Source organism: Eurypyga helias, unplaced genomic scaffold (genome assembly GCF_000690775.1).
Source record: "Eurypyga helias isolate BGI_N326 unplaced genomic scaffold, ASM69077v1 scaffold216, whole genome shotgun sequence".
Lineage (NCBI taxonomy): Eukaryota > Metazoa > Chordata > Aves > Eurypygiformes > Eurypygidae > Eurypyga > Eurypyga helias.
This window is the reverse complement of record NW_010258305.1, coordinates 45,626-71,319: the sequence shown is the minus strand read 5'-3', so window position 1 is coordinate 71,319 and position 25,694 is coordinate 45,626. Positions and strand designations below refer to the sequence as shown.

The window sequence follows — 25,694 nt, the reverse complement described above, 5'->3', positions numbered from 1 at the left end:
CTGTTCATTGAGGGGCCTTGAGCATTTTACCTACCTATCGTTTTCCTTTCTAGAAAGATAAAAAGGATATGCCCACCTACCTTGCAGATTTGTTGTGAGGATGAAAGTTGAATATTGTATAAATGCTGGATATTAGTAGCATAGAATCATAAAAGAATATGTAAAAAATTTTATGAGCCTTGTTGACAAAAAAGCCAAAGTGTGCTTATAATTTTACCCCTGTGAAGAGCTTTCTTGAGTTTTGGCTTTGTTCAGCTTTGTGCCATTAGCTCTGATAAGAATGTACCAAGTCTTTCCGTAGTGTGGGTTGCTTCAAATCTTCTAACTGGATTCAGTTAGAAGCGCTGTAAGGATTCATCTTATTGCAAGAGAAGCAGTCTGGATGGGTGATAAGGGCCAAATATTAGTTCCGTGGCCAGCTAACTCCTTTCCTATAGTTAGTGAAGTCTCATGAAGTTCCTCTTCATCATCATCTTTGCATACTGGATGAGAAAGGAACAATTTGGCCCATATGGAATAACAGAAGAGGATGAGACGGGATATCTTCTCTATGAGGATTTTCATGTGCAAAGTGTAGTAGGCCAAGAAAAGGAAGAGATGGCTTTAAAGATGGTTCTGTGTTGTTAATCTGTGCATTTGCACAAGGTAATAAAATCTGAAATTTGAGTCTCAACCTTGAACAATCGATGGTTAGAATCAGCCACGTCCATTTCCACATGGTTGTTGCAGGAGCTCAACGTACAACATCTGTCCCAGCTCTCCCTTGCGCAAAGGCCTAGTCATGCATTTTACCAGAGTTTTCGCAGTTCACCTTGCCTAAGAAGTCAGCACTTGGGACTATATATGTATGAGAGCTGCTAATATTGCCTATGCAGAAGCCTCCCTTCTGTTATTTCTATAATCTGTTATTTCTATAATCTGTCATGTGTATGAAGAGTGGACTTGCTTGTGGATATTGGGAAATGAGGTAGACACAGATATTTTTGCAAGGTTTTTTGCCTTGTACCCTGCCTCTTTGTGTTCAGTTCAAGTTATAGATGACTGGTACCCATTGAAGTAGCCAGTGAAGAATTATATTTGCATACATATTAAAGTAAATAAGTAAACACATAGCTTCCATTAAGCCAATTATTTTTTTTCCACAGTGGCAGTTTAAAGGCATTAAGTCTTGATAAAAATTAAGTTTTAAGGGGAGGGGAGAGAGCACTTATTTTCATTATAAAGGCCTGTGAGGTTTTTTTAATTTTACATTTTGATCATCTTTAGTTTTCATTTCTGTAGAATACTCTGTCACCTCATGAAGCTGTAATCCATGTGACTCCTGACTTTTATTGTATAGGAAGGCTTTTGGCTATTAACTACTGTTTAAATGTTAAGTAGCCTGAGGCTGCATTGCTGTTAATTATATTTCTTTATTTTTAAGCAACGAATGTTGTCAAGACAGGAAGAACTTAAAGAACGAGCAAGAGTTCTGCTTGAGCAAGCAAGAAGAGATGCAGCTTTAAAGGCAGGGAATAAGCAACTAACCAATACGATCGTCCCAGCCCGCAATAAGCAGCTGAATGATGTAAGAAACGTTGGCCAGTATGGCAGTTTGCGTAGTTAAAATCGATTGTATGTGCATATGCTTTTGTGGAGGACATGTCCCTGCAGAATATTTCTCTTCCATGGCTGAATCTCCTGGTGTTCTGGTGTCTCGTGTACCATTAGTTCACTTCTGGTGACTGTTTCTCCTGCCGTTATGCCCAACAGGAAGATGCCTTAGACTTCACTGAACGCAGAGGTCTGGGACCGCGTTCTTTAACACTGCGGTTTCTAATGGGACGAAACACAAAAGTTACTTGTTAAATGACAGTGGAATAATTTATGCTATTTTTGATTACTTCTCTTTTTCCACTTAATGTGAATGCATTCCCTGAGCTTGTGATGTCAACTGCTTGCTGCTTCCTAAGTGTTGCTGCGGTGAATGAGGCCGCTTCTAACAGTCTTGTAAAAGAGCTGATGGAACAATTCCTTTTTATCACCAAAGTTGATTATGCTGGTGAGATGGAAAAGTGGAGCTGGGGAATGAGCTCCAGTGTTGAAGCAGCCATGGTTGTGTCTCCAGTGGCCTCTGTGCTGACCTGGAAGGATGCATACTCCCTGGAGATGAAAGCTAATTAATTTTTATGCAAACCTTTGCAATGCGGGTTTTGTGATTTTGACTGTCGCACATTAAAGACTGTACTGGCAACTGAGAATGTAAATGTAACTGCAAAATAATGACGACACAGAGAAAGCCTTGAATTTGTACAGATTGGCATCTTTCAGAGCCTGATCCTGAGGGGCAGATTCTGCTTTTTACATAAATGGGATCATACAGTCAAAAAATGAAGACAGTGATTTACATGTCTCATTTCATTCTCTTAACTGTCTTGAATCCATGCTGTACTTATTTTTTCTTAACAATTAGTCACCCCAAACTGATGCTTTTTTCCTTCAAATTTATATTCATATATTCCTCAAAATATATTCATCTATGTAGACAAGTCTTATTTGTATCATGATAACATAGTGATAGATACGCATTTTCTTATTAATTTGAATTTAGGTTTTTCCTAGATAAGTATGTTTTTGTATAAATTTCACCTTGGATTTTTTTAAGTTGTTTTTTCATAAAGCAAGCAGCATTAGAGGAGGAATACTATATCAACTACTCAGGCAGGAACAACTGTAATTAAAGTCTTCTAACATTTTTTATTACAAGCTTTATTTTCAAAGGTTTTACGACTTCACTAGTATTTCATTGTTTGAGCTGAAATTTTCCCTGTCTCCTCTCTACTTCAGCGTATTTTTTTTTTAATTCAAGAAAACCCTGTTCAACTGTTTATCTTTATTAGATTGGATAAAGCATCATGTTTATGCATGTTAAAAAATGTCTTTTGGGGAGAAGGTTCCATCCCCTTGATAAATCTGTTCAAAACAATCAAAGTTGTGCTAACAGCACAATCTTGTCAGAGAGCCTTGAAGTTCAGAAAAGTTGCTGTCAGTAAAAATTGTCTGTACGGAGACAGCACAGCAAGAGCTGCTTTTACCTTTCCTGCCCTAAGGATCAGGGTCCATTCTGATGCATATTGGAAAGCAAAACTTTCTCTTTTAGACTCAAACTCGTTCTGATGAAATCCAAATAGGGGGAAGAGGAGCAACCCCACTGGCACGCAGAGAAGGGATGCCCAGGGCAGATGGCAAGGAGGAGGATGGCAATGTTAAGTTAGACAAAAATGAAGACTGTGTTTAGGCCATGAAAACCAGCTGAAGGATAGGAGGTGGTGACAGAGTTTTCATGGTGAGAGTCAGGATTATGGAGTTCAGACAGCCAGATTACCCGTGGGACATTATTTCCTTTATTACAGAAGCTGAAAAATTAATTAGAAGGAAAGGGAAGGGCAGTCTTTTAGGGCCACTCTGTGGAGCCAAAGTTTCTTGCTGCCTCCATCAGAAGCTCTTTACAATGTTGGGAAGGTACCTTAAACCCAACATACTCAAGGTGGCAGATTCCTTGATTTCTGATTTCTAACCCAAGAGGGGGGTTGATTGGTCCCCAAGGGGGACCCATTTCTGGAAGCTTTGAATGCAGCCAGCTGTAGCCAGGTTCACAGAGGGTCCTGGCCCCCCTGAAATCCTGGGTGCACCGAGCAAACAGGTGATGGACAGTCTTGACTTGAGTTGACTGTAACATAAGAATAACAAAAGCTCCTCAGCTCAGAAGGGTGTTGTGGGGTGTAATTGGGAAACACTTGGATAGTGAAGAGTGCCAAAGAAATGCTCTGGAAAAAATTAATAATTCTGTGTTCAGAGAAAAGTTTAAGTATGTTTTCAACAGGTTTAGGGCAGATGGTGAATGATGAGGGTAAAGTGAGGTATCGGACAGTTGTTCATTCACTGAACACTGTCAGTCATGGCCACTGAAAAAGGTAAGTATCCTGTAGGAAAAAGAAGTATGGGTGGTTATGCCATGAGAACCAATGCAAGGTTGTACAGCTAGTGTAATTTGGACATTTTCTAACTTCGAAGTGCTTGACTTCCCAAGCTCAACATTCTCTTACTGCATCTGGGAAAGAGGGGTGTATTTAATGGAAGCTGGTATAGCATTCATAATTCATTTATTATTTAAAGTTAATATATAATATTCTATATGAAGCTGTGTATAACATACGCATATGTTACACATAGGTTATATGAATAGACATACATGTGTATCTTCTGAATGAGGATGTATGTATGCATCAACATACGTAGATAGAGGATAAAATACATTGATTTCTCTTTTTCTTTAACATATGTGTTCTTCATAGAGATGAGATTTCCATTTGATGTAGTTAGGCCAGTTTACTACAGGTCATTGCTTATTTGATTATTAGAAAGTAGTGCAGCCTTATTTCTATTCCGTGTTTTCTGGTCATCAGGATTAATAGGGCGGTTGACTCAAAGCAGTGTTGTGTGTGTCAGTGTGTGGTGATGTGTACTGGTGTGCTCTGCGTGAGAGGTACGATAATGAGAATCAGCACTTAGCAGTGAGAATTGACTAGGCTCATTTTTGGGATGGGTTGGGAGGGAATCAAAAGAAAATAGTTTAAAACAGGAAGATCTAATTTTAAATACGAAAACTTTAAAGAGAGAGTCCAGTAACAGTACTTTCAAAAGTAACTTTTGAAGTTGGCAATTGCACCTTTTTGGATACCTTCATGTAAGCCACCCTGTCTTTCAGAGCGTGCTCAGCAAATCAGTCAGCCCAGGTAAGCCTGCAGGGTCATTAAATACTTCTGAGAATCTTGTCTCCTCAGCCTTGCTGGGCCACTTTACGTTTGTCATAGGACAACTGTGAATTGCTGTTTTCTTTGTAAACAAGTGAGAACAATATACAGTGCATGTGGTTGTACTGCTGCTTAAAGTCAACAAAAGAGAGGAAATTTCCAAATCCATGTTCCATAGGTTGTTAATACAGGTTACCTGGTATGTGCTCACCTCATTTGTTTTGGTAAGAGTCCTTTTTTTGGGTGGGGGGAGAGGGGAAGTGTTCCTGTTTCTCCTCTAAGCATAGAGCAAATACCTCAGACCTTCTTCAGCCTGACCCTGACCCTTCCCCTGGTGGAGCCAATACTGTGTTATGTTTTTCAGTAGCCGTGTATTCTGGGCTTGCTTTTCTTTCTTTTTTTTTTTTTTCTTCTTTCTTATCTTTCTGTTGTCTTTATTGACCACTAACTGGCCTCTCATAAAGTACTGGCTATTTTCCCTTGGCTGTTTACCCCTCTTTCTTGAGTTTTCTTTCTTGCTGCAGTGTACTTTCATCTTCTCACGTTTGCTTTGGGGTTAGGCCCGTATCACTATTCTCACTTGTTTTACTTTTTTTTTCTTTTTAACTCAGAAATTGATGAAGTTCTGGGATCAACAGATTAAGGCACTGAATTTGCTCATATACCTGTTAACTCAATCCTATTTTCCTCTGAATCACATTATTGCTCATTGCATCCCAAGCTGTTATTCTCTTCCCCCTCTTTAGTTTGTGTCTTGTTCTTTCCTCTCTCCGAGACTTATTTCAGCTCTCTCTGCCCTGACCATTTCAGCTCCCCTTCTCCTTTTGACTTTTTTTTCTTAATACTCGTTCTCTTTACTCTTTCTTCCCTTAGACATCTCCCCTCTGTGCCTTCTGCCCCATCACCTTCCACCTTTATTCAATCCACCTGATTTAGTCCTGTGATTCTCTGCTGGCTTCCTCTGTTGGCATCATATTAGCCCCTTTTCTCCCATTTCTTCCCTTCTTGTGGCGTGGGATAATTTTTTTCACTGTTAGATCTGCTCATTTAGTGTTTCTCAGAACTCTTCAATCTGCAAGCTGTATGTATGCCAGGCTGTATGCAGGTATGTACCTGTAAGCCTGTAGGCAGGTATTTGAAGTCTAAGAAGAGACCGCATTGATCAGAACCTCCTTGAAAATGTGCTTATGGTTTGGGAGGATCATAGGTATGTCCTTAAAATTGATGCCGCCTTTTGGAGACTGGAAGAATTAGCTTAAGAGCTCTGTGAACAGAGTTACTGATCCCCACATGGATCCCTTTCTCTATGGTAGATTTACAAACAGCTCAGTCTTTCTGCTCGCTTTCTGGCTGTAGGTGTGCATGTAGGGACTCTTTTACGAGGTGCTTCTGTCATTTCCAATCTGGTATAGCAGCTGTAATCACTTACCTTTTAACCAGGAGAGTCTTTTTATTAGCTTACTCCTTTTTATTTAACTCACCTTTTCTCATGATGAATATCACAGGGATAGAGTGGACATATCTGCTGCCACCAGATGCTGTAAAATATCAGCCTGTAGCCATGGTTGTTAGCGGCGGTGGCTTGGCTGGAATGAGATGTTGGAAAGGCGAGGAGACTGGAGCTGGTCTGTGCAACCTACCTAGCGAAGTGGCAGGCTAGAGGGGACCACGACGAGTGGGAGATATTCAGGAGTCACGGGGCTAAAAGGTCTTTCCAGCAGAGAACCCTGACTCACGGAATGTGGAATGGAATCCATAATCCTTGAATCTCAGCGTAACTCTGCTGCCAACAGATTTCTGCAGAGGCTGGTGGCAAAAGGTTTGTTTATTCTCCTTTAATGACTGGTCCACATAAAGAATGGAAATTTACTGCAGCTGTCGTTTACTCTGTAAACTCAAATGGCTATGGTTATGGAATCAGTGTGATTACAGAGAATGGAATTAGGAGTTAAGAAATGCACAGGCAACTTTAATTAACCTCCTTTGTGTATATGCATTATGATGCAGTCTTTAATTATGTGATCACATACTATTTTCCCCAAAGCAATTGTGACTCATTTAGCTCAGAGGATTGAGGTGATGTAGAAGGCTGTTTGTCCGGAGGACCTCCATCCTTTTGGTGCAGAAATTGGAAGGTGTGTGGCAAACGAAGCAGGGATTGCAAGGAGTGAAAAGATGAGGTCACAGTTAAGGTGCTTGAAAGAATTAAATGTAATACTGCCTTTGCCTCAGAGTTCTTGATCAGTACTGCTAAGTCTTTTGAACCAAACTTCCTCTAAGTGGTCATTAATTGTGTATCCTTCCTTTCCGGATTGCCATTTGAGGCGGAGGTTTGATTTGCAGATGTGTTGAGCATCCAGGTTTGCTGGGGAAATCAATTGGAGCTGTGCCTGAGAGACATAAAGGGCTGCATAAAGCTTAGTATACTGAAAAAAACCCCAGGTAATAGGCTTCCCAGAGCAAGCACCCGGTGTTAGATCCTTTTAGCTGGATCTCTCCATCTCAGTTCTCATCTGAAGAACAGGTTAATAACACCACCACGAGGTGTTGTGAGAAGGGAATGTGATTAATGCTTTTGAGGCACTTAAATACCGTCGTGATGAGCACTGTAGAAAAGCCCTTGAAGAAGTTAATAATTCCGTCTACAGAGCAAGGTTTGAATACTGTGGGGTAAAGGATGATGCTACATATTGAACAGTGAAAATAAACCAAAGTATTGAACACCACCGAGCAGAACTCCAATCTGGGCTGAACATCCAGGGGATAGTGAAAGTAAAAGGTGGTGCCACAGCAAGGCTCTGTTCTAAGGGATAAAGAGCAGGATGAAAATGGAGATTATGTTCAGTAGTTTTATTTCTGGCATCTCCTAAATCGGGTATCAAATTCTTGTAACTTGTTTTTGCAAGGTAGTTAGCCTTAGCAGAGAGCGCCGTATAGCGTGGAATTCATGAAAAATAATGCGCATCTGGCAAAGGATGTGTTTTTCTTCCTAACGCCGGGCACAGATTGTTCCTGAAGTTATTTGGGGTTTACTTGAACTAAGGATTCCTCCTTGGTGAATTTGGGTGAGAACTGGGCCCCTCCTGAGTTTGGCCAACAATTTTGCATATTTATCATCTAGAAGAGATTCTGGGGGGCAGGAGTTCAGTAGCGTGATACCCCGAGGGAATCACTCTTGTCTTTCGCCTCTTGTGAAATAGGAAAATAGTATTTCTTTCTTTACAGCAGCATTTTGAGGTTGACTAAACTAAAAATTGTGAGGGACACCATTTACACAATAAGTATTTAAAACCAACTTAATCTAAACTTCAGGAGTGTTTCGAGAGAGCAACCCCGACGCTGCTGCTGTGATTGTCGCTAGCCTGCTTTCTGTACAGCGAAAGATTCGGTTTTACTTATCTCTGCTACCTTTATTTCAAATTTATTCAAGTTGAATGACAGCTATAGCTGCCCAAATTAGGCTCAAAGAGCAGTGGGAACTATATTCAGCTTTTGTAGTGGAATTTGCAGGTACGAAATACCCCACCAGAAAGCTGTTCCCTCCAAACATGCAAACACTGTCGGTGTGTGGAGGACAGCAGGATCGGGCTATGCCATGAGATTGTTTCTTTCTGCTCAGAATATTGCTTTTTCTTACTCCCTTGCTCAAAGGACTTGTTGCAGCTGTATCTAATTTATATTTAATAAGCTCTTTCTACTTCAGGTATCAATCTGGTTTGCCCATTACTTTTCATTTTCATAAATATTTGAGTGCAAAATAGTGACTTTTTTTGCACCCACAGTGGACTAGTGGAAATGGAATTGTTTTTGGAAAAGCTTCAGAAAGTGACAAAATCTGAAAGGAGATGGATTTATATACTCTTACTTTAATTTTGATTGCATAAATTTGCACAGATACGGGATATGCTAGCTGCAATAAAATAAAAAGAAAACATTATTTTAAATGCTCAGAAAAAAGCCTTAATAAATGGTCACATTTATTGATCATGGCTGGCAATAATCTGCTGCCCCTCTGAGCTAATAAACTCCTAACTGTCCTGCTCTAATATGTGACTCTGGTAAAGTAAACTCTAGTCAACATGACCAGAAGTGGTACAGAATGCAGATTCGCAGCAGACCAAAAAATAGGATATTTTAATTTGCTTGAAAGATGCCTTAAACTCAAGTTCACATTGCAAGTATTCTTTCCTCCAAATATTCCAACAGGTTCTTGAAAATGAGTACTGGATGGCTTTATTCAGTAATTTTTATTTTTACATAAAACCAGAATCCCTATTTCTGTTGCATTAGAACAGGCATCTAGCTCATCAGTGGACTTGGCTTTTTTTTCGGTAGTCTTCTCAGCTGGAAAGTAAATGTCTGTGAGGTGGTAACATTAATTCATTTAAGGAAACACTCTCAAGTTATTCCCATCTTGGGGTTTTTTCGTTGTTTTGTTGGGTTTTTTTGTTTGGTTTTTTTTTTTTAAGAGAGAAAAGCTGATCTTTATTAATTAAACATCTAACATGAATTTATTGAGGTGTAGGACTTTTCAGATGGCAACCTTGGTCTTTTAATATTAATTGGAAAATATTGATTGAAAAAAGACTAGTCTGTCATGCTGATAATTGTGACCAGATTTAGATATGGTCACTAGATCTTCCTGAGATTACAAAGAAGCAGTTACCACCTAATTGGTAAAAAGATTGAACATTATTTTGTTAATCCCTGAGCTTTGGTAACTTATTCCCTGTTGTTCATTTATATGTCTTGTCTGTATGCCACTATAAAGTGGTTAAATATGGTTTAAACTGATAAGACTATGCGGTATATATTTACATTTCATGAGCATTTCAAGTTTTATAGCTGTTTTAACAATATAACTTTCTTTAAATGAAGGTTAGACCTGCTGACTGAACACTTCAAAACCACAACTGAACTGACATTTACTTTTTTATAATGACATGCTAAGGTTGAGATAGCCTGATCTCATTTCCTTGATGGCAAGAACAAACAAGTTGTTTTATTTCACATTACTCAATACATGAAAAATAAAAATAATCTGTAACTTTCCAAGAAGGTTCTACATCTTTTGACTTCATCTTTCATCTGTTTAAGCACATTCTTACTATGAAGTGATATTTCACTGTACAAAAATACTGCTTTAGACAAGTCCCTGCAGTAGCTGGGAAAATAAATCAATTAGTGAAAGTAAACTCATTTCTAAGAAGAATTAGTATGCACTGTCAGTTTTATACCAGAAAGGATTTTATGAATAAAGTGTAACCTTTGATAATGCAAGACAAATGTTACGCAGATTGAGCTTCAGATATAAATGCTTGAGACTCTCAGCTGAATTTCCTTGCTGTTGTTTTCATAAGCTGTATCTTATTTACACCGCTTAAGCACCCAGCCTATATGCATAAATACGTGGTGCTTTATTACGTGGATGTAAAGTCAAGGTGCTGCATAGCGTGCAGACAGAACGTTAATTTGCACGCTCACACAAAATAGGCTGCCAATTTATCAACTGAATTTTAAGATCGTCTGAACACCATCGGGTCAAAAATTTTAGCATCTTCTCTCCCTTCAGGAAATATTAGCAAAGAAAAAAAAAACAAACCCAAGTGTCTCAGTGTTTCAGAGCTCTCCCTTTGTGTACAAAGTGAGACCCAGGTTTCTTAGCATCGGGAATGCTCTTTTTCTATCGCTGCTAATAACTGTGGATGGTTTTTGTGTGGATGTTCAGTACACGCTGTTGTGAATCCCAGGATGATATCGCCGTTCCTTAGAACTGCATTTTGCATTGCCTATTTTGTTATTGCTCAGCATGTACAAGGGTAGAGTTAAAATCTTTATTCATTTCATTTAAAATTTTTTCTTTTGTTCTCCTTATCGTGTTCTGGCTTTCCCAAGGATATATGCCTTGAACGAAAAGTCACATGTGCATTACTAATTGTGTGCCATTGTATTTACAGTTCCTAGTGGTGGCACTGTGAAGCTACTAATTCTTTTGCTTCACTTGATGTAAAATAATCTGAGTGTCTTTGATAGCAGTGAAACAGTATTAATTGTTTTGTACATTTCTTGGTCACTCTTCTTAGGTGGTCTTCATAATCTATTAGAACTTTCAGCCAGATTTTTGTAATGTCATGCCTCCAGCAGTGATTAAATTGGTAATTAATGAACAGTCCTTGGCAACATAAACCACATCCCGTTAATTTTCCCTTTTGAGTTTTTAGAAGTTGTCGTCTCTGTCATAAAGCATTGCGCCACCTTGCTACAGCCCCTTGGCATGAAACCACAACGGCTTGATTTTTTGCAGCCATTAGCAGATCAGAGCAGTAATTTCACAGTATTTTGGTCAGGGTAATTATAGTACCAAGTACCGAGTAGAGTTGGGAATTCAACACAAGAAGTCCAGAAATACCAGGTGAGCTTCCTTGTGTTCACTGGGACGTTATGATTAGTTTAATTGGGCTTTGTTTGATTTCAGCCGCAGAGACTCTTTGTGCCACGGCACTGCAGCCACTTTCCACTTTAGTGTTTCTGACCTGCATTGACAGGAGCTGGTGCAAAAATGAACTCTTTGAAGTGGGACTCTTTGGAGAGGGCAACTCAAAAAGGGGAAAAGTGATGCGTAAATAGTTCACTGTAGCAAAGCTCGAAACTGGCCCAAATACTCTGCGTTTTGCAGGTGAAGTGATTCAAGTTCTCTTATGGTTTCAGCCAGAACGGATAATATTTCTGCCGTGTCCGTGCAAATGTTTAGGAAATGAATGTGTTTAAAAATGCGTTCTTTTTTTTTGATCGCTGTCTTTTTCCGTAGCACCTGCTGTTCCACCTTCCTTTGAAGATACAGTCATTTCTCCCACCAGAAACACTGCGAATCATCTCTTTAGTCCCGCAAAGAAATCTGGGCAGATGCATTAATGAGACTGCAGCTGCACTTAGTAGTTCACATGTCACAAAATAGTAGGTAAAGGCATTCATACTTGAGTGACTGACTATAGGTGTAGCGGCCTTCAGCAGTACATTGTGCACATTAAAGTTTAGTCACTTGCCTGTTGGCTTCTGAATGAAAGGACTGTCACTGGTCACTTCTCCTGAAGCCTTAATGAAACCAAATAGTTTGCTACGAGTTTGGGCCTAACCATTGGGGTGTTTCATGCAGTCTTGTCAGTTGATGTTCATGAATTGACTTGAACGGAGATCAAAGTGTTTCTCAAAATGGAGAAGCGGGGAGAGAGACAGCTCCTTCAATTGCACCACAAGAGCTAATCAAGCCATCAGTTCTTTATGCACTCTGCGTGCCTTTAGAATTTAATACCCAATGGTTTGTCAGGACAAATTGAAATTTGGGGGATGGCGGGGGGGTTCCCTCCTCCCTGCTGCAAATAAAAAAAAAAAAAGAGCTTCACTCTTCTGGAGGATAAATTTTGTAATTTAATGTAAAACTGCAATGTTGATTAAATATTTGGAGTTTAAAAAAAAAAAAGAGTTAAGGTAAGGGATTTGGTGGGTGTTGTGCGCCTTAGTGCTGATTTAAGATCTAGGTTTAGAGTGAAAGAGAAACTGAACTCAGCATGATTTTCTTTGTTTCTTTGATTGCTAATGAACTTTTTTGCTGAAACATTTTAAATTGGATTCAGAAGATAGTTTTTTTGAGTGTCAGTTAAAACAAAGTCATGTGAAAATACCTCCCTCTCCCCCTCCCTCCCTCTCTCTCTTTTTAATTGATATGATTTAGGCAGAGGAAAATGGTAAGGGGGATTTTTCTATTGCAGAAGCAATTTTTAAGGGATTTAGTCTTATTTAGCCTGAAGGTCTTCACACTAATGAGAGCACTTAAGTTACGTCCAGGCGTTGATTAGACAGCTCATCTATCAACTGGAGCATGAGAATTTGTATTTTAGGTACCTTTTATACGTTATAAATGTATATGCTTTTTTTTATTACTTTAGACTTTATTTTACGCAGATTTTTAATTACCTTCTTTCACATCCAAGGTGGCTGTAATGCAGCTGACAGATTACGAATAGTAATAGGGAAAAAAACTCTACATTTGATGAGAAATAATATCGAAACTGTATCTGTAGAAATTGGCGTGCTGAATGCAAATTGCTACCCAGACGCGTTCCTTAAACCGCCACAAGCCCTCTTAAAGTCTAAATACATTTATTCAGGGAAGGCAGAATGGTATCTATTAAAAAAAATGCCCAACCACACCCCCCACCCCCCCAAAAATTGCGAAAGCTCTCTCCACCTGTAGTTTTATTTGCCATGTTTAAAACACAATGGCATCTTAATTATTTTCTGAACCATTCTGAAAAGTACAGCTTTTGCAACTTTTTGACATTTCAGGTTTTAAGAAAAAAATTAAAACGTTGCCACCAGCTTGCACTATGAGCAGCCTGTAATAACAGTTAAAAAAGCTTTCTGAACTATTTGACAAGATTTCTTAGTGCTGAGGCCATATGCTGTAGCCTTTAAGCTATTTCTTCCTATCAGTTTCATTATCACCTGCCTCTGAGTCTCCAATATCATCAGTAAGCACATGCAGAATCATAATTATGCCATGTACAAGTTCTTTGATAACATGTACAGTTTTCTTCTTAATTCTTTATCAAATGCATTGATCGTGGCATGTGTGCATTGATCCAGGTCCACCATCTGGCTGTGTGTGATAAGCACAGTGGCATCTTTGCATTTCCACTGTCATTCATTGCGCTACAATTTGGCTGCAGGGGAGTAGTGGCTGGGATTAGCCCTGTTCTGCTACTTACTTGCATTTTAAGTTGACACCTCTACAGCGGCTCAGACCACATTACAAACTGAAACACATACGCACGACTTAGTGATGTGACACTCCTCAATAAGCTTACTCCACTAGCTACTCAACAATCTGTAATTGGATTTGTAGGAATAACAGCAAAAGATTTCCTAAGAATTGCTGGGGACAGAAGGTGAAGTTTTCTCATTATTGGCAAAAGCCTAGGTATAGATCCTAGGCGATTGGTATTTTCCATTAAAAACAAGCTGCCAGCAGTTTGCAGGACATTGTCAAAAAAAAACCTCAGCAAAATAAGATCCAGGGAGGCACAGTGTTTGCACTTGTTCTACCTATTCTGATCACATGCAAGCGGACTGCGATCCCGCCACGAAAAATTGAGAGAAGGTAGAGGGGGGGAAGCAACTTTCAGAGACAGCCTGCTCCGCTTTGTTCGGCTGGGAGTCAACTGGGAGCATTCCTCAGGAGGGCACATCCTCCTCCCTTTGCACGGGGTTGCCCGCCCGAGAAGGAAGCTTCCCAGGATGGCAGCCTGAAAGGTGCTCCTCTCCAGCTTACACATCCCATACACTTGCCAAAAGCCTTTGTTTCATAATGCCACTCTTTTTTTTTTTTATTTAATTATAAAGTCAAGTTTACACAAGAGAAAATCCCTTAAGTGGAGCTTGACAAATGTTGACTCCTACAATGAGTAAGCAGCTTCTTTAAGTCCTGTCTGTAACTTGGCTGTAGAAAGGCACAGAAAATACCATCTTTACAGTATTAATACCAGGTGGGATGTCATGCCACGTCTGGATGAGGACACTATTTTGGAATATTTCTCGGCCTGCACGCTCGAAATGCTGTTTGTGGGTCATGCCAATAGCGTTGACAGTCGTGGTGACAGGCGTAACAAGCTCCTGCATCCTGACGCCTTAGGTGATTGTTGTCCTTAATTATACTTCCCCGATGAGGGAGAGCACCGACTTGCCTAAGCAGAGAAAATTCCAGGGAAGAAGTTAGCGGAGGGCTTTGTCACTGCTCTTGGTTTAGATTGACTTTCTCAATCATCTTTCTTGGGGAGCCCCGTTGGTAGGCAAGGCTGCCCCTCACGTTGTTCGCTGGGAGAGTGCCTCGCTCTTAGTATCGGTGCGGGCAGACGAGGAGGAAAACAGAAAGTGTATTTGAAACCAGATATTTCAGCCTGTCCTTAAAACTTGCTGTAGAGCCCAGTGCGGTATGAAATAGAAATCCTCGCCTTGATCGTCGCGACGTGCAGCTCCTAAAGGGTTAAACGGGTTAAATCTTATTTATCTGAATAGAACGGCAGTGCTGATTTGCAGAATGCTTTAGCACAAATACCTATGGTTCACTTTGACGTTACAATTTTTTTGTTGGTTTCTTTACTTTAAATACTTGAACTGTTAGACCTTTTACCTTTTTCTCTGAGAAAGATGTATGTGTACCAGATTAGAAAAGCTAAACTGTTTCTTTACATTGAATAATCAGCCTGTCATGACAAATCTATCTCCTTCTGCATGAGTAGGTGCCAGTTTGACTAGCTTCTTTTAGGCTCACACTGGGTTTTAAGCTGGATCCATGCGCATGACTGGCAGTGCATTTGTTGGGCCAGATCTAAGGAGCCAGAGAGCGTTCAGCTCCTTTTTGCCTACAAAAGAGCAGCCAGACAACCAGCAAGAGGCCTTGGATGTAGCACAAGGTGATACTTACTTAGTCAGCCATTCCTTCTTCAATTTTGTTTTTTTTCATTCAGTAAACTAAGAGTTTCTGAATTTTCACAATGACACGAGGAATTAAACTATCAATGGATTGTTTTTCTACAGCCAACATTCTTCACACCAGAAACACTGTACTGAGTGAATTGTGGGTTTTCCGGAACAACATAGATTGTATTAAGAAAAAGAAATAGAATTAAAAAATTGCTGGCTAACATATCTTTAAAAATACCTCCTAGATTTAAGGAGCTGTTTTCCACTTTACAAATGCACAACCCCACTTTATTGTGAATTTGGGGGGCTTTTTTTTTCTTAAAGGAAATAGATATTTGTTAAGATATCATTTGCGATTCTTCCGGTTTTGGACGTTGGGCTACTTCTGTTCTTATTCTGTCTGGTCTCATTAGTCCATCAGTGCCATAGATTGTAAGCCAATAGCTGCTTCTTTGTGACAAGTGATTTGATACTTTTTCTGATATATATTCATGAAAAAATATTTCCAAGCTCCAAACAGTTTGTTGGCAGTAAGGTCACTGATGTCGACACCAGGCAGGAGGCCGAAAATATGGGAGATGTTTATGTCTTTCTTTGCTGATCACTTCCTATGATCTGACTAGCCATGGAAATCCAAAGGCGATGCACTTTTGTTTGTCAAGTGTTCCCCACTCAGCAATTCATATTTTTCTCACTACCTGTGTATTTTGAGCTGTTTCTGAAGCGGTAGTAGAGACTAAACACAAATGTGGTCCCCAGGGTGATCAAAGATTTAATCTGACCAGATGGGACAAACTTGAGAAAGATTTTGACTTTCCACTCTGTTTTGCAACAAGAAAGGCTGATTTTTTTTTTTTCTCCTGTCCTTTCTTTGTTAGCAAAGGCAGAGATCACGCCATCCCCAGAGAAATGAGCAGGTGTGGCCATTTACAAGCATGTCTGGTTATATTATAAACCAACGTAAGAAAAGTTTGAAATGGTTTGAAAAGATCTGCTAAACAGTTTTAATGTTTCATCCCAAATCCTATTTACTAAAACAAGAGCTGATCAAGGTCACAGTAAAATCCAGCCTGCCCAAACCTTTAAAGCTCATGTAATTTTTTTTTATTATTATTTTTTTATTCTCTCTTCTCTGCTAACTGAATAGGTACATTTTGGTAATCCTTGCCTCTGGACAAGCACACAAGTCTTTTTCTTTCTGAATGGCTAATAACAGAGCCGTTCTTCCTGTCTAATGATGAAAGAGGTGGCAGTCAAGTTTTTTTCTGTTAGGTGTACCGTGTACGCAGGGCAGACCCCAGACAATACTGAATCCTACAGCTACGAGAATCACTCCCCCTCATAGGTACGGGCTTAATTTTGTTGCTGTGGAGTATCCCTAATTTACCATTTCCACACACACACACCCCTCCCATCCCCAGTCTATGGACTGGGTAAAGAATTTCCTGTTTAAACATCAAATGAATGCAGCTCACGGGGATTATGGGGTTTTTAATAGGAATAGGATAATATGTCATCAGATTTCTGGTGTAAACTCAGTTTGGATCCTCCCAAAATTCTGCCAAAGGAAGACTGAATATCCCTAGCAGTGGTTGTTTGGGGTTTTATTTCGTTTCGGTTGGGGTTTTTTTGTTTTGTTTTGGGGTTTTTTTATGGTTGTGGCTTTTTTTTTTTTTTTAAATATGAGAAGCTTGCAGAATTTTTAGCGATTTAAGGAGATGGGAGTGGTTGGGGGATTTTTTTTTTTCCCCTACAAGACTCCGCTGCTCTTAATATTTTACGGAGTCGGTCAGCTCTCAGCTTCTGCCGCTGCCCAGCAACAACGCTGCCTAGGTAATGATCTCCCAAACTGCCCTGCCAGCGTTTCACATTTGAATTCACCTTCCCAAATCCACGGCATCATTTTTAGCCAAAGTAATGTCAGTCATTGCCGTCTGCGGCGAGTACAAAAACGACCCCCTAATGGCAGCCATTTTTATTTGTTTCTTAAGATCCAAAGGCTGCTGAAAGAACAATTGGATAAAGTTGAGGATTGGAGAAGCCTGATTTTCTTGTTCCAGTGAAATGAAACTCCCGGCCTTTTTTTTCTTACCCTTCCCCTTAAAAGCCGAAGTCTGCTAGGGGGTTGTAGCTGTGTCAAAGCCGTTGGGATGCCACTGCTGATCACTTTAATTACTAGGACTAAGGAGGATAAAATTAAAAGTAGCACCATTGAAGCAGTGGAAGAAAGCTTGCAGAGATGTCGGTGAACTGTGAAATATAAAAATTGCATACCAATACATTTTTATAGGAGGGAAACAAGGAATTACATTACTTATTCCTGAAGAGTTTGTCCTTAAACGGTGGAGTTTTTCCTCACTGTGCATCTGCATGGCGGATCTTTAGACCATTGCAAGTGACTGGGGGAAAATAACAGAAAAGAACTTTAATGTCTCTTTGGCACGTCAGGTTCGTGCCAGAGGGTGAAAGATTTTACTGTTTTCGACTGTGCAGGGAAAAAAATCTGTGTGTGTGTGTTTGCACGGTCCTTTCGTGGTGCAGAGCTTATCTTCGCCTCTCCTTTTTCAGTACCTACGTTCATGCCTCTGTACTCCTCCTGAGCGCTTTCCTTTCCAAAATCTAGGGGATTGCTTTGCTCTGTAATAATTGTTCTGCACCTCCAAACTTAATCTGCCCACTTTTTCTGCTCTCGTTTTCATTGCTCCTTCCACCAGCCCTTCCTCTGCGAGAGTTTCAAATACCTGAATTGAATTTAAGCAAGGACCAGGCTGGCTTTTCTCTCATCGGCTGGTGATGATTGGCTTAATCAGCACAAACACAAGCCACAGTGATCCGTGTTTGCTTCGAGATTCCCGGGACGTTAATGACTATGCTCATAATTCAGGATACAAGTTCTCTTTTGGGAGGAGGGAGAAAAGGAGAGGAGCGGAGCGGCCTGCTCGATTCGGGACATTTTTGTCGCAAACACCTAACTGGCTTTATTAAACGCTGCACGTGCTATGGTAGATTAAATTGTTTGACGTTAAACCATGTGTGGATCTTAATATAAATTTTGCGCATTCCTTCTAAAAAGTCATTTAAGTCAAAACCACAAGTTCCTATATCCCCGGAATTGCAAGCAGAAAATATTTGAGCCGTTTTATTTCATGTAAAATTCAGTGTAATTAACGTTACCAAATACCACAGGTCAAAATAAAATCAGTAGATGTGTCAGTTGGCTGGCTAGAAACTACATTAAATTGATCCGTCGTAGTGCGGTAGGAGCAGGGAGGGGGAAGCTTTCCAGTTGTCTTTCTAACGTGTGCTTCGCCAAATAAGTTTTTTGATAGAACCGCTGGGTCTGTGCCTTCTGGGAAGTTAAAGGGTGAGAAAGCAAACACAGCCATCCCGCTGCCTTGCAGGGCCCAGGCAGAATTGTCTTTCCAGGGAAAGGACATTAGGAGAAAAGCAAATCGAGGCAATCTGATAGGGGAATCAGGGTTCTGTCACTCAGAGACAAGATACTGTGCTGTGTCCATATACTTTGTTTACTGTAGGGTTTTATGAGTTGTAACCTGCCCATGCAAGCTGTTAATGAGGCTAAATCTTGCTGCTTGAGGATTGAATTACAGCACACCTCTGGGCTAATGGTTATAAACAGAAAAGTCCCATTAGGGCTGCATTCTGATTCAGTCATTTGCATTTTTTCTATTGTGCTGAGAACAATGCTGAGTAAATAGCTACAAACAAACAATTTACATGGAAATGGATAAAATGTACCTAATTAGTATTTTTCGCTTGTTTTATTAATGATTGCTTAAGCTAAATAGCATTTAGCTCACCAGCATCTGCAGGTGTTGGATGCTCAGTTTCTGGGCTGGTGGGAAGGCTGCCAGGAGGTCTCTCCAAAATCAGGCACTTTGTTATATTCCACTTAGTTCAGGTCAGCTGCCTATACTTGGGTTTATCCTGGTCATCATGTCAATAATACAGATTTATTGGCAGGTTTGACTTTAAAGCCAAACACTGGCTTTGTTGCACTTAGGAGCATTTCTGATATTGAGGGGAGGGGGAAAACAGTCCTAACTTTGAAAAAATTGTATTTTTAAGGTGAGAACTAAAATTATTTGCCTTATGATTGAATTCCCTTGTGGATTCTTATAGGTATGTTTAAATACATCTTTTGGTTTGTTTTTGTTGTTGTTTTTTGTTTGTTTATTTGTTTGAAGTATGGTGGAATAGTCTTTTCCAAAATATTGTGATGTAGGACTTTGCTCATTTATGTAACTGAAATATTGTCATGCTTCTGAGATAGTTACGAGCTTTAGTGGGACAGCGCTATCTGGGGTGGTTCCAATATGATCTCTTATATGACTGACCGAAGCCCCACTAATAGGCTGGTTTAAAGCCATGCAAAGTCTTTTCTGCCTTGGCACCTATTGTTCTTTATTAATTTTCATTAGTTTATATTTCTTAAAAAAAGGTGTATCCATTGAAGGATCAGATTCCTTTCCATGCCTCAGATTCAATGTCACTTTGCACTTTGAAGTCAGCTTGGTGATGGGAGTAACCAAAAGCAGCATCTGGCTTCGCGTTTCGGTTCTATGAGACAATATTACTCAAACAAGTAATTCAATTTAGTAAAAACATTTTTATAGCCACGGTAAAACTTTCTGTAGTTGTTACACTGAGGATTTTCATAAAGGTGTTTTGATGGATTATAATTTATACATGCTTTAAATTGAAAATAATGAGGCTTCTGATGCATTAATAATTTGGGGAATGCTTTAAAAAAAGCATTCATGTCTTTTAAAAACTGTGGTGTGACACCCAACTGATACCGAGCATCCTATTTATAATGTGGGCCAAGCACCATGCTGTAAACCAGTTACTATCATGATGATCAGATTGAGAATGAAATTGCATTTCTGTCAATTACTGACTTGGCAACTGTTCAATATATCTTAGCAGCAAGATGAAGAGCGGCGTCGGCAGCTGAGAGAGAGAGCTCGTCAGCTAATAGCAGAAGCTCGATCTGGAGTGAAGATGTCAGAACTTCCTAGCTACAGTGAAATGGCTGCAGAAAAGTTGAAAGAAAGGTCAAAGGCATCTGGAGGTGAGCTGGGGAACCTTGTATCTTATTCCTATGGCAACCTAGAAACCAGAGACCTTTTTGGGTATCACTTTTATTCACACTTCAAAACGCTGTTGTTCATCAGGTGCCTGTATCAAAAGACCTGGCTGTTGATAAGTTCCCTAAATCAGCGTTGTGTCACTTAATTTCCAGCACTTAAAAGAGCAGCATATATGTGATTGAAAGAAAAAGATGTGATGTGAGCAAGTAGCTCGTATTGGGCCATTATTTACAGATTTGTCATTACCCGGGGTGTTTTAGAATTTTATGATTGTTGGTTAAAATCTTTGCGATGTGTATTTTTTATAGGAGCGTGGGCATAATTTGGGGGGAAAACAGCATTAGAAATACTTAAGATACTTTATTTTGTATTAAATGTGTTCAAAACACTGCTCAGGAAGAGAATTTTAAAGTCGGCCCATGGGAGGTGGGGGCAACAACCTTTTGATTTTAAATGGCAGTCTTTTGACATACCTTTACAGGTTTTGAGCTTTAATATTGCTATAATGTTATTAAACTGACTTTGAAATGTCATTAAAATTCATACACCTGCCAGTTCTATGAGCTGGGGTAATGTAGTGTCACTCAAACTCAAATGGGTGCTGAGCACACGTTTCAGTACAGGCTTCTTGCGTTTTTAGTGTCTTCTACATACTCTAAGGGGAAATTGTGTTTCTCATACTAACACAACTGTGAGCCAAATGCCAGGAAAATCCAGCTTTGCATTCATAATTCATGTAGATTCAACAACAACGGGTTTTTTTTCTTCTCTACCACATGTATTTTATATGCATATATATTTAAAGATAGTCGTATTGCACCCTAAACCCTACACTTCTGTTCCATTTAACACCAAAGAGAGTTAGTTGTACTGGGATCCTTTAGGTGTAGTCTTCAGTTTTCCTCTTTTTCCCCAGAAAAACCAAGACTGCCAACGTAAATCTTCTGGTGGTAGATAGGGAAAGTCCATCCTTGATGGACAAGGAGCAAGCTGAGCAAGATGGCACAGTACTTGTGTATTAAGTAGACTCTGGTGTTGTTCATCCTTCTTCATAATTTTTGACTCCCCAGCCTAAGTTATTTAATTTCTTCCTCCTCACTGTTTTATTGTGCCTATACATGACTGTTCCTGCCATCTCTCGCCTCCAAGAAAGGTACACCTTTTGTGTATATCCACAGTGCTCAGCTAGATAGTAGTTACCTTGTTTTGTCACCGTGACTTACCTGTAGTGTTGCTAAATACCCCAGTATACTGCTTTCTGGGACGTGGCCTTCCCTGTTCATATTTTCCCCTTTCTTCCTGCCCTTCGTTCAGTTTATTAACAGTCTCAGAGGGAACTGTGCATATATGTTAACAGAACCGAAAAGGTTTCTGTATATAGATTACATACGCACTCAGAGTTTCAGTGTTATTAGCGGAGGAGACAGTATCGGTACTGATGACAACTTGTTTATAAAGTTATCACCACTATATCTGTTGGGTTTTATCCAATATAACAATTTCACTGCTTTCTACTTTTGTATGTGCTTTATCTCCTTGGTTTATATTTCCTACCTTGATTTTTCTTCATTCATACGGTAGTTTGGCCAAGCTATTTGAACTCATCTTGGACTTCCAGTTTTCATTCCCTGTCTCCTTTTATTCCTCTCTGCTCTTTTCATGTCAATAGGCATTTCATAGCACTTCCTGCGACTTACTCATTCTCAAAAAGCTTTCCTTGTGGCACATCTTACACATACTTCCACCACACTGCTGGTGGTGTCAAGTGCCACACTAGATCTCCACTCAGAAAATTTGTTCTTCTAAAATGGAGTAATTCTGTAAAATGGCACCAACACTTCATAAATCTTCATAAATTAGTAATAGTTCTGGGTTTAGTCTTTTTATTTTTTGATTTCCACCAGAAAACAGGATTTAATAGACAATCTCCTTATTACAGCTGGATTCTGAATACTGCCCCTGACTGCATTCACACCTAGTAGTGGTTTTTTCTGTATCTAGTCCTGCATTCCCTGTACAATACCCAAGACAAGCTTATAGTAATATGTCTTTCAAGCTCTCTTATCCATTAATCTCCTGCATTGATTGCTACATTTCCAAAAGAGGAATGTACCAAATAATTTCCTTCTCTCTCAGTTCAGTTATTCCAGAAAAAAGTGACATTTCAGCTCTGGTATTTTAAAGTTTTTAAAAACTAACTTCTTTCTCACTAATGTGATCTCTTTCAGTGTTTCTGTGTGCTGATGAAGAGTTTCGTGCACTGGTGCTACATTCTCTGTTAAAAGGCTTTATTTAATCATTGTCTGAAAAACTCAAATGCCTGGGGCAAGTTGAAGCTTTCTATGAAATCCAGTCTTTTTCATGGGTTGTTTTGTATCTGGGACAGAAAATACTTCTTCCTGCCAACTGCCAGGAGGTTTGGGATGGCAGCTTCAAATTTGTTAGATGTCCTACTAGCTTCAGACTGATAAGCAGATACCTTGAGATGGGTCCAGGGACTGTGTCAAGATAGGGATCCAAATATCCTCCCTTTCCCAGCAGCGGCGGGACAAAGGAATTGACATCTTACCTAGGCATTGTCCCAGTGCAGTGGGACACCCGTCTGCTGTTTTGGGATTTGGGTAGTGTGTGTGTTCTTTACTCTCTGGCACATCTCCATCCTTTATTTGAGACCATGTCTTTGTGAGGATGTGGCTCAGATCTGGAGGTGGTGAGTAGGGGGCAGAGGGAGGGAACCATGGAGAGGACAGAGGGTAAAACAAGCACAGTGTGAAGAGGCTTTGGTGAAAAAAATGCCCAAAATAGACAAAAATGGGAGGGCAGAAGAGAATAAATAAACAGAAGAACAGCACAGAAAAGAGATGCTAGAAGAGCAGTGAAGGAAATAACAGGTGAAGCAGCATCCAAAAGTATTGTAATACAACAAAAAAAAAAAGTTTTCAAAGTTTTGGAATTAATGACAAAAGCTGGAAAGGTGTACTGCAGTTAAAAAAATTTGCCAAAGAAAGCCAACTGGCATTATATTGAACTTGTATGCTTAAGATTTTCAGGGTACATTGAGGTTTTCAGGGTACATTGAGGTTTTCAGGGTACATTGCAGATGGTACTTCTGAGGCAATGATTTGAAGGGGATGTACATGGTAGCTCAGGCTTACACATCATGCTTAGTCTCCAACTCATAAAACAGTGGTAACTCCTCCGTTTAATATCGTTAACATGCAGAGTTTGTTGGCAGTTACTGCTGTACTTTCTTGTCCTGACATCGGATTTGTTGTACGCTGAACCAGTATTTCAACTCTGCATTTTTTCCATTCCCTGTCTTTGCTTCCTTTATTAGTGTTCAGATGCTCCTGTCACATCCTGTAGCCTTGAAGTGAACTCTGTACCTGAAAGTAAATAAACTAAATATCTGAATATCCACAAGCTTGAAGGATTTCCCAGAGACAACCCTGGAGGTATCTTCCCTAAAGAACAAGTGCTGTTCATGCAGCACCAGTGGCAGCTTACATATGCTTCTCCCAGTGACGTGATCCAACCCCCATCAGTGTTTTTACCTCTCTATGAAAATTGCTTCTTTTTAAATTCGTCTAGAAATTGATGCAGTCTGCTGCAACTCCTTCACACGTGGACAAGCTTAAACCAAGTCGATAATATCAGTTTAACCAAAAATAAGCCTGAGCTTAATCTGACTAGTAAGACGTATGAGCTATAAAATGTCTCTGGATCTTTTTTCCATCAATATTCTGGCATTTCCATTTGCTTCCAAAAGATTCTTATTCTCTTCGGTCCAGACTGCAGCCCAGGCTGTGTAGGTAATGGTCAGTGCTGTTTAGTTGTTGACTTAATTCTTTATCTTCGATTTTGTTCATTTCTTCACAACACAGTAAAGTTTTGCTGTCTTTCTAGGATCCACATTTACATTCTTTTCAAGGAAGCAGTTACTCAGTACTCTTCCAAATACTTGCCCTGGTTCTAGACCAAGCGCTTTAAGCTTTTCACACTAGTAATTTGTTCTTTTCATAAAAGTTATCTGTTATCTCTTTGTCATGTTGTTCCTTTTATCATTTATAATTGCAAAATCTTGTTGTAACATGCTCCCTAAACACATTTTCCTTTTAATAGACTAGAAAGTAGAACATTGGTCCAGAAAAAAAAACAAAACAAAACAAAACAAAAAAAAACCCCACCAAACCTAGAGTGGTTTAAAACAAGTAATCTGTAGATTTTGAAAGACATTTGAAAATTTCTAAAATTACTTCAAATAAATACTTTTAATTGTGATTTTTTTTTTTTAAATAAAGGGTAAATGTCCAGATCATCATGTTCAGTCAAAGCCTGCCAAATTTAAATTTAAATACTAGGTCAGGTTATTATCTGACACTAGGAACTGGTGTCTTCGACATTCCCATCTCTTTTGTTGCCTCAAATGGTGGTGTCAAAGACAGTGCCTCTGATCTCATCTCACTATATTAAATTAAAGAAAATCAAATAATCTAATATAAGCATTCCCTTAGTATGCAGCAGTCTTAAATCTTGTCATCTTGTTCAGATTGTTTTGATACATCTCCTGGATGACTGGTAGCTGTGGGCTGACCTTGCGAGCTGACTTCTCTGGGTGCTTTGGAAAGTCGTTGCCTGCCTCTAGGCTGGAGATGGCTTTGGTTTCCCTCTGCCGGGGCAGTGTCCCTCTTTCTCTGTCTTCCACCTCTTCCAAATGTCCGTGGCCCTTTGCTGCTGTTAGCCCAGTCGTGCTTTCAGCGTGCCGCTGTGAGCTCCAGGATGTGTTTGAGACTACCGTGGCCTGAGTGCAACTGAATTTCTCCGATACCATCATGAGGGATTTAAAATCCTGTGAAAAGTCTAGCTCCTTGTTAGAAAAAGTAGAGACACATTGAAGAAAATTCAAAACTTGTTGCTGTTGCTGCTTCACCATTCTCTGTTTTCTCTCCAGCTTGCCCTTTGCCCCATCCCTTTCTCTACTTCATGATGATCACACTGTACCCTTCGCCTACCTCTGTGCTACCTGAAACAACTAGCGTCCAGATCACAAAACCATCCAGAAAGGATGTTGCAGAGTGTTCTGCCCACCCACTTGTACACCTGATGATCTGTCAGGCCCCAGGTCTGGTCGCAGATCCTGGTTTGGCTGGGGCAGTTTGGAAGAAAGCCAGTTCTTCTGGGGACCGTTGAGAATTAGTGGAGAGTGACCCAGGGGAGTTCTGGTGGTCAGCTGAAACAGTGGGGTTCTACTTCACAAACTGCTGCTGCATCATACACACAATAGATGCTGAATAGGACACTGAGACAG

General features: G+C 39.8%; 1 protein-coding gene across 1 annotated transcript in view; it reads left to right on the top strand.

Moving 5' to 3' along the window:
- Positions 1-25,694, top strand: part of EHBP1 (EH domain binding protein 1) — a gene marked incomplete at its 3' end in the record, with an annotated part of 75,531 nt that overhangs the window by 8,763 nt on the left and 41,074 nt on the right. The window contains exons 5-6 of the mRNA XM_010154270.1: positions 1,424-1,567; positions 20,220-20,367. Of these exons, the coding sequence (XP_010152572.1) occupies positions 1,424-1,567; positions 20,220-20,367 (292 nt within the window). The remainder of the gene's footprint in view (positions 1-1,423; positions 1,568-20,219; positions 20,368-25,694) is intronic.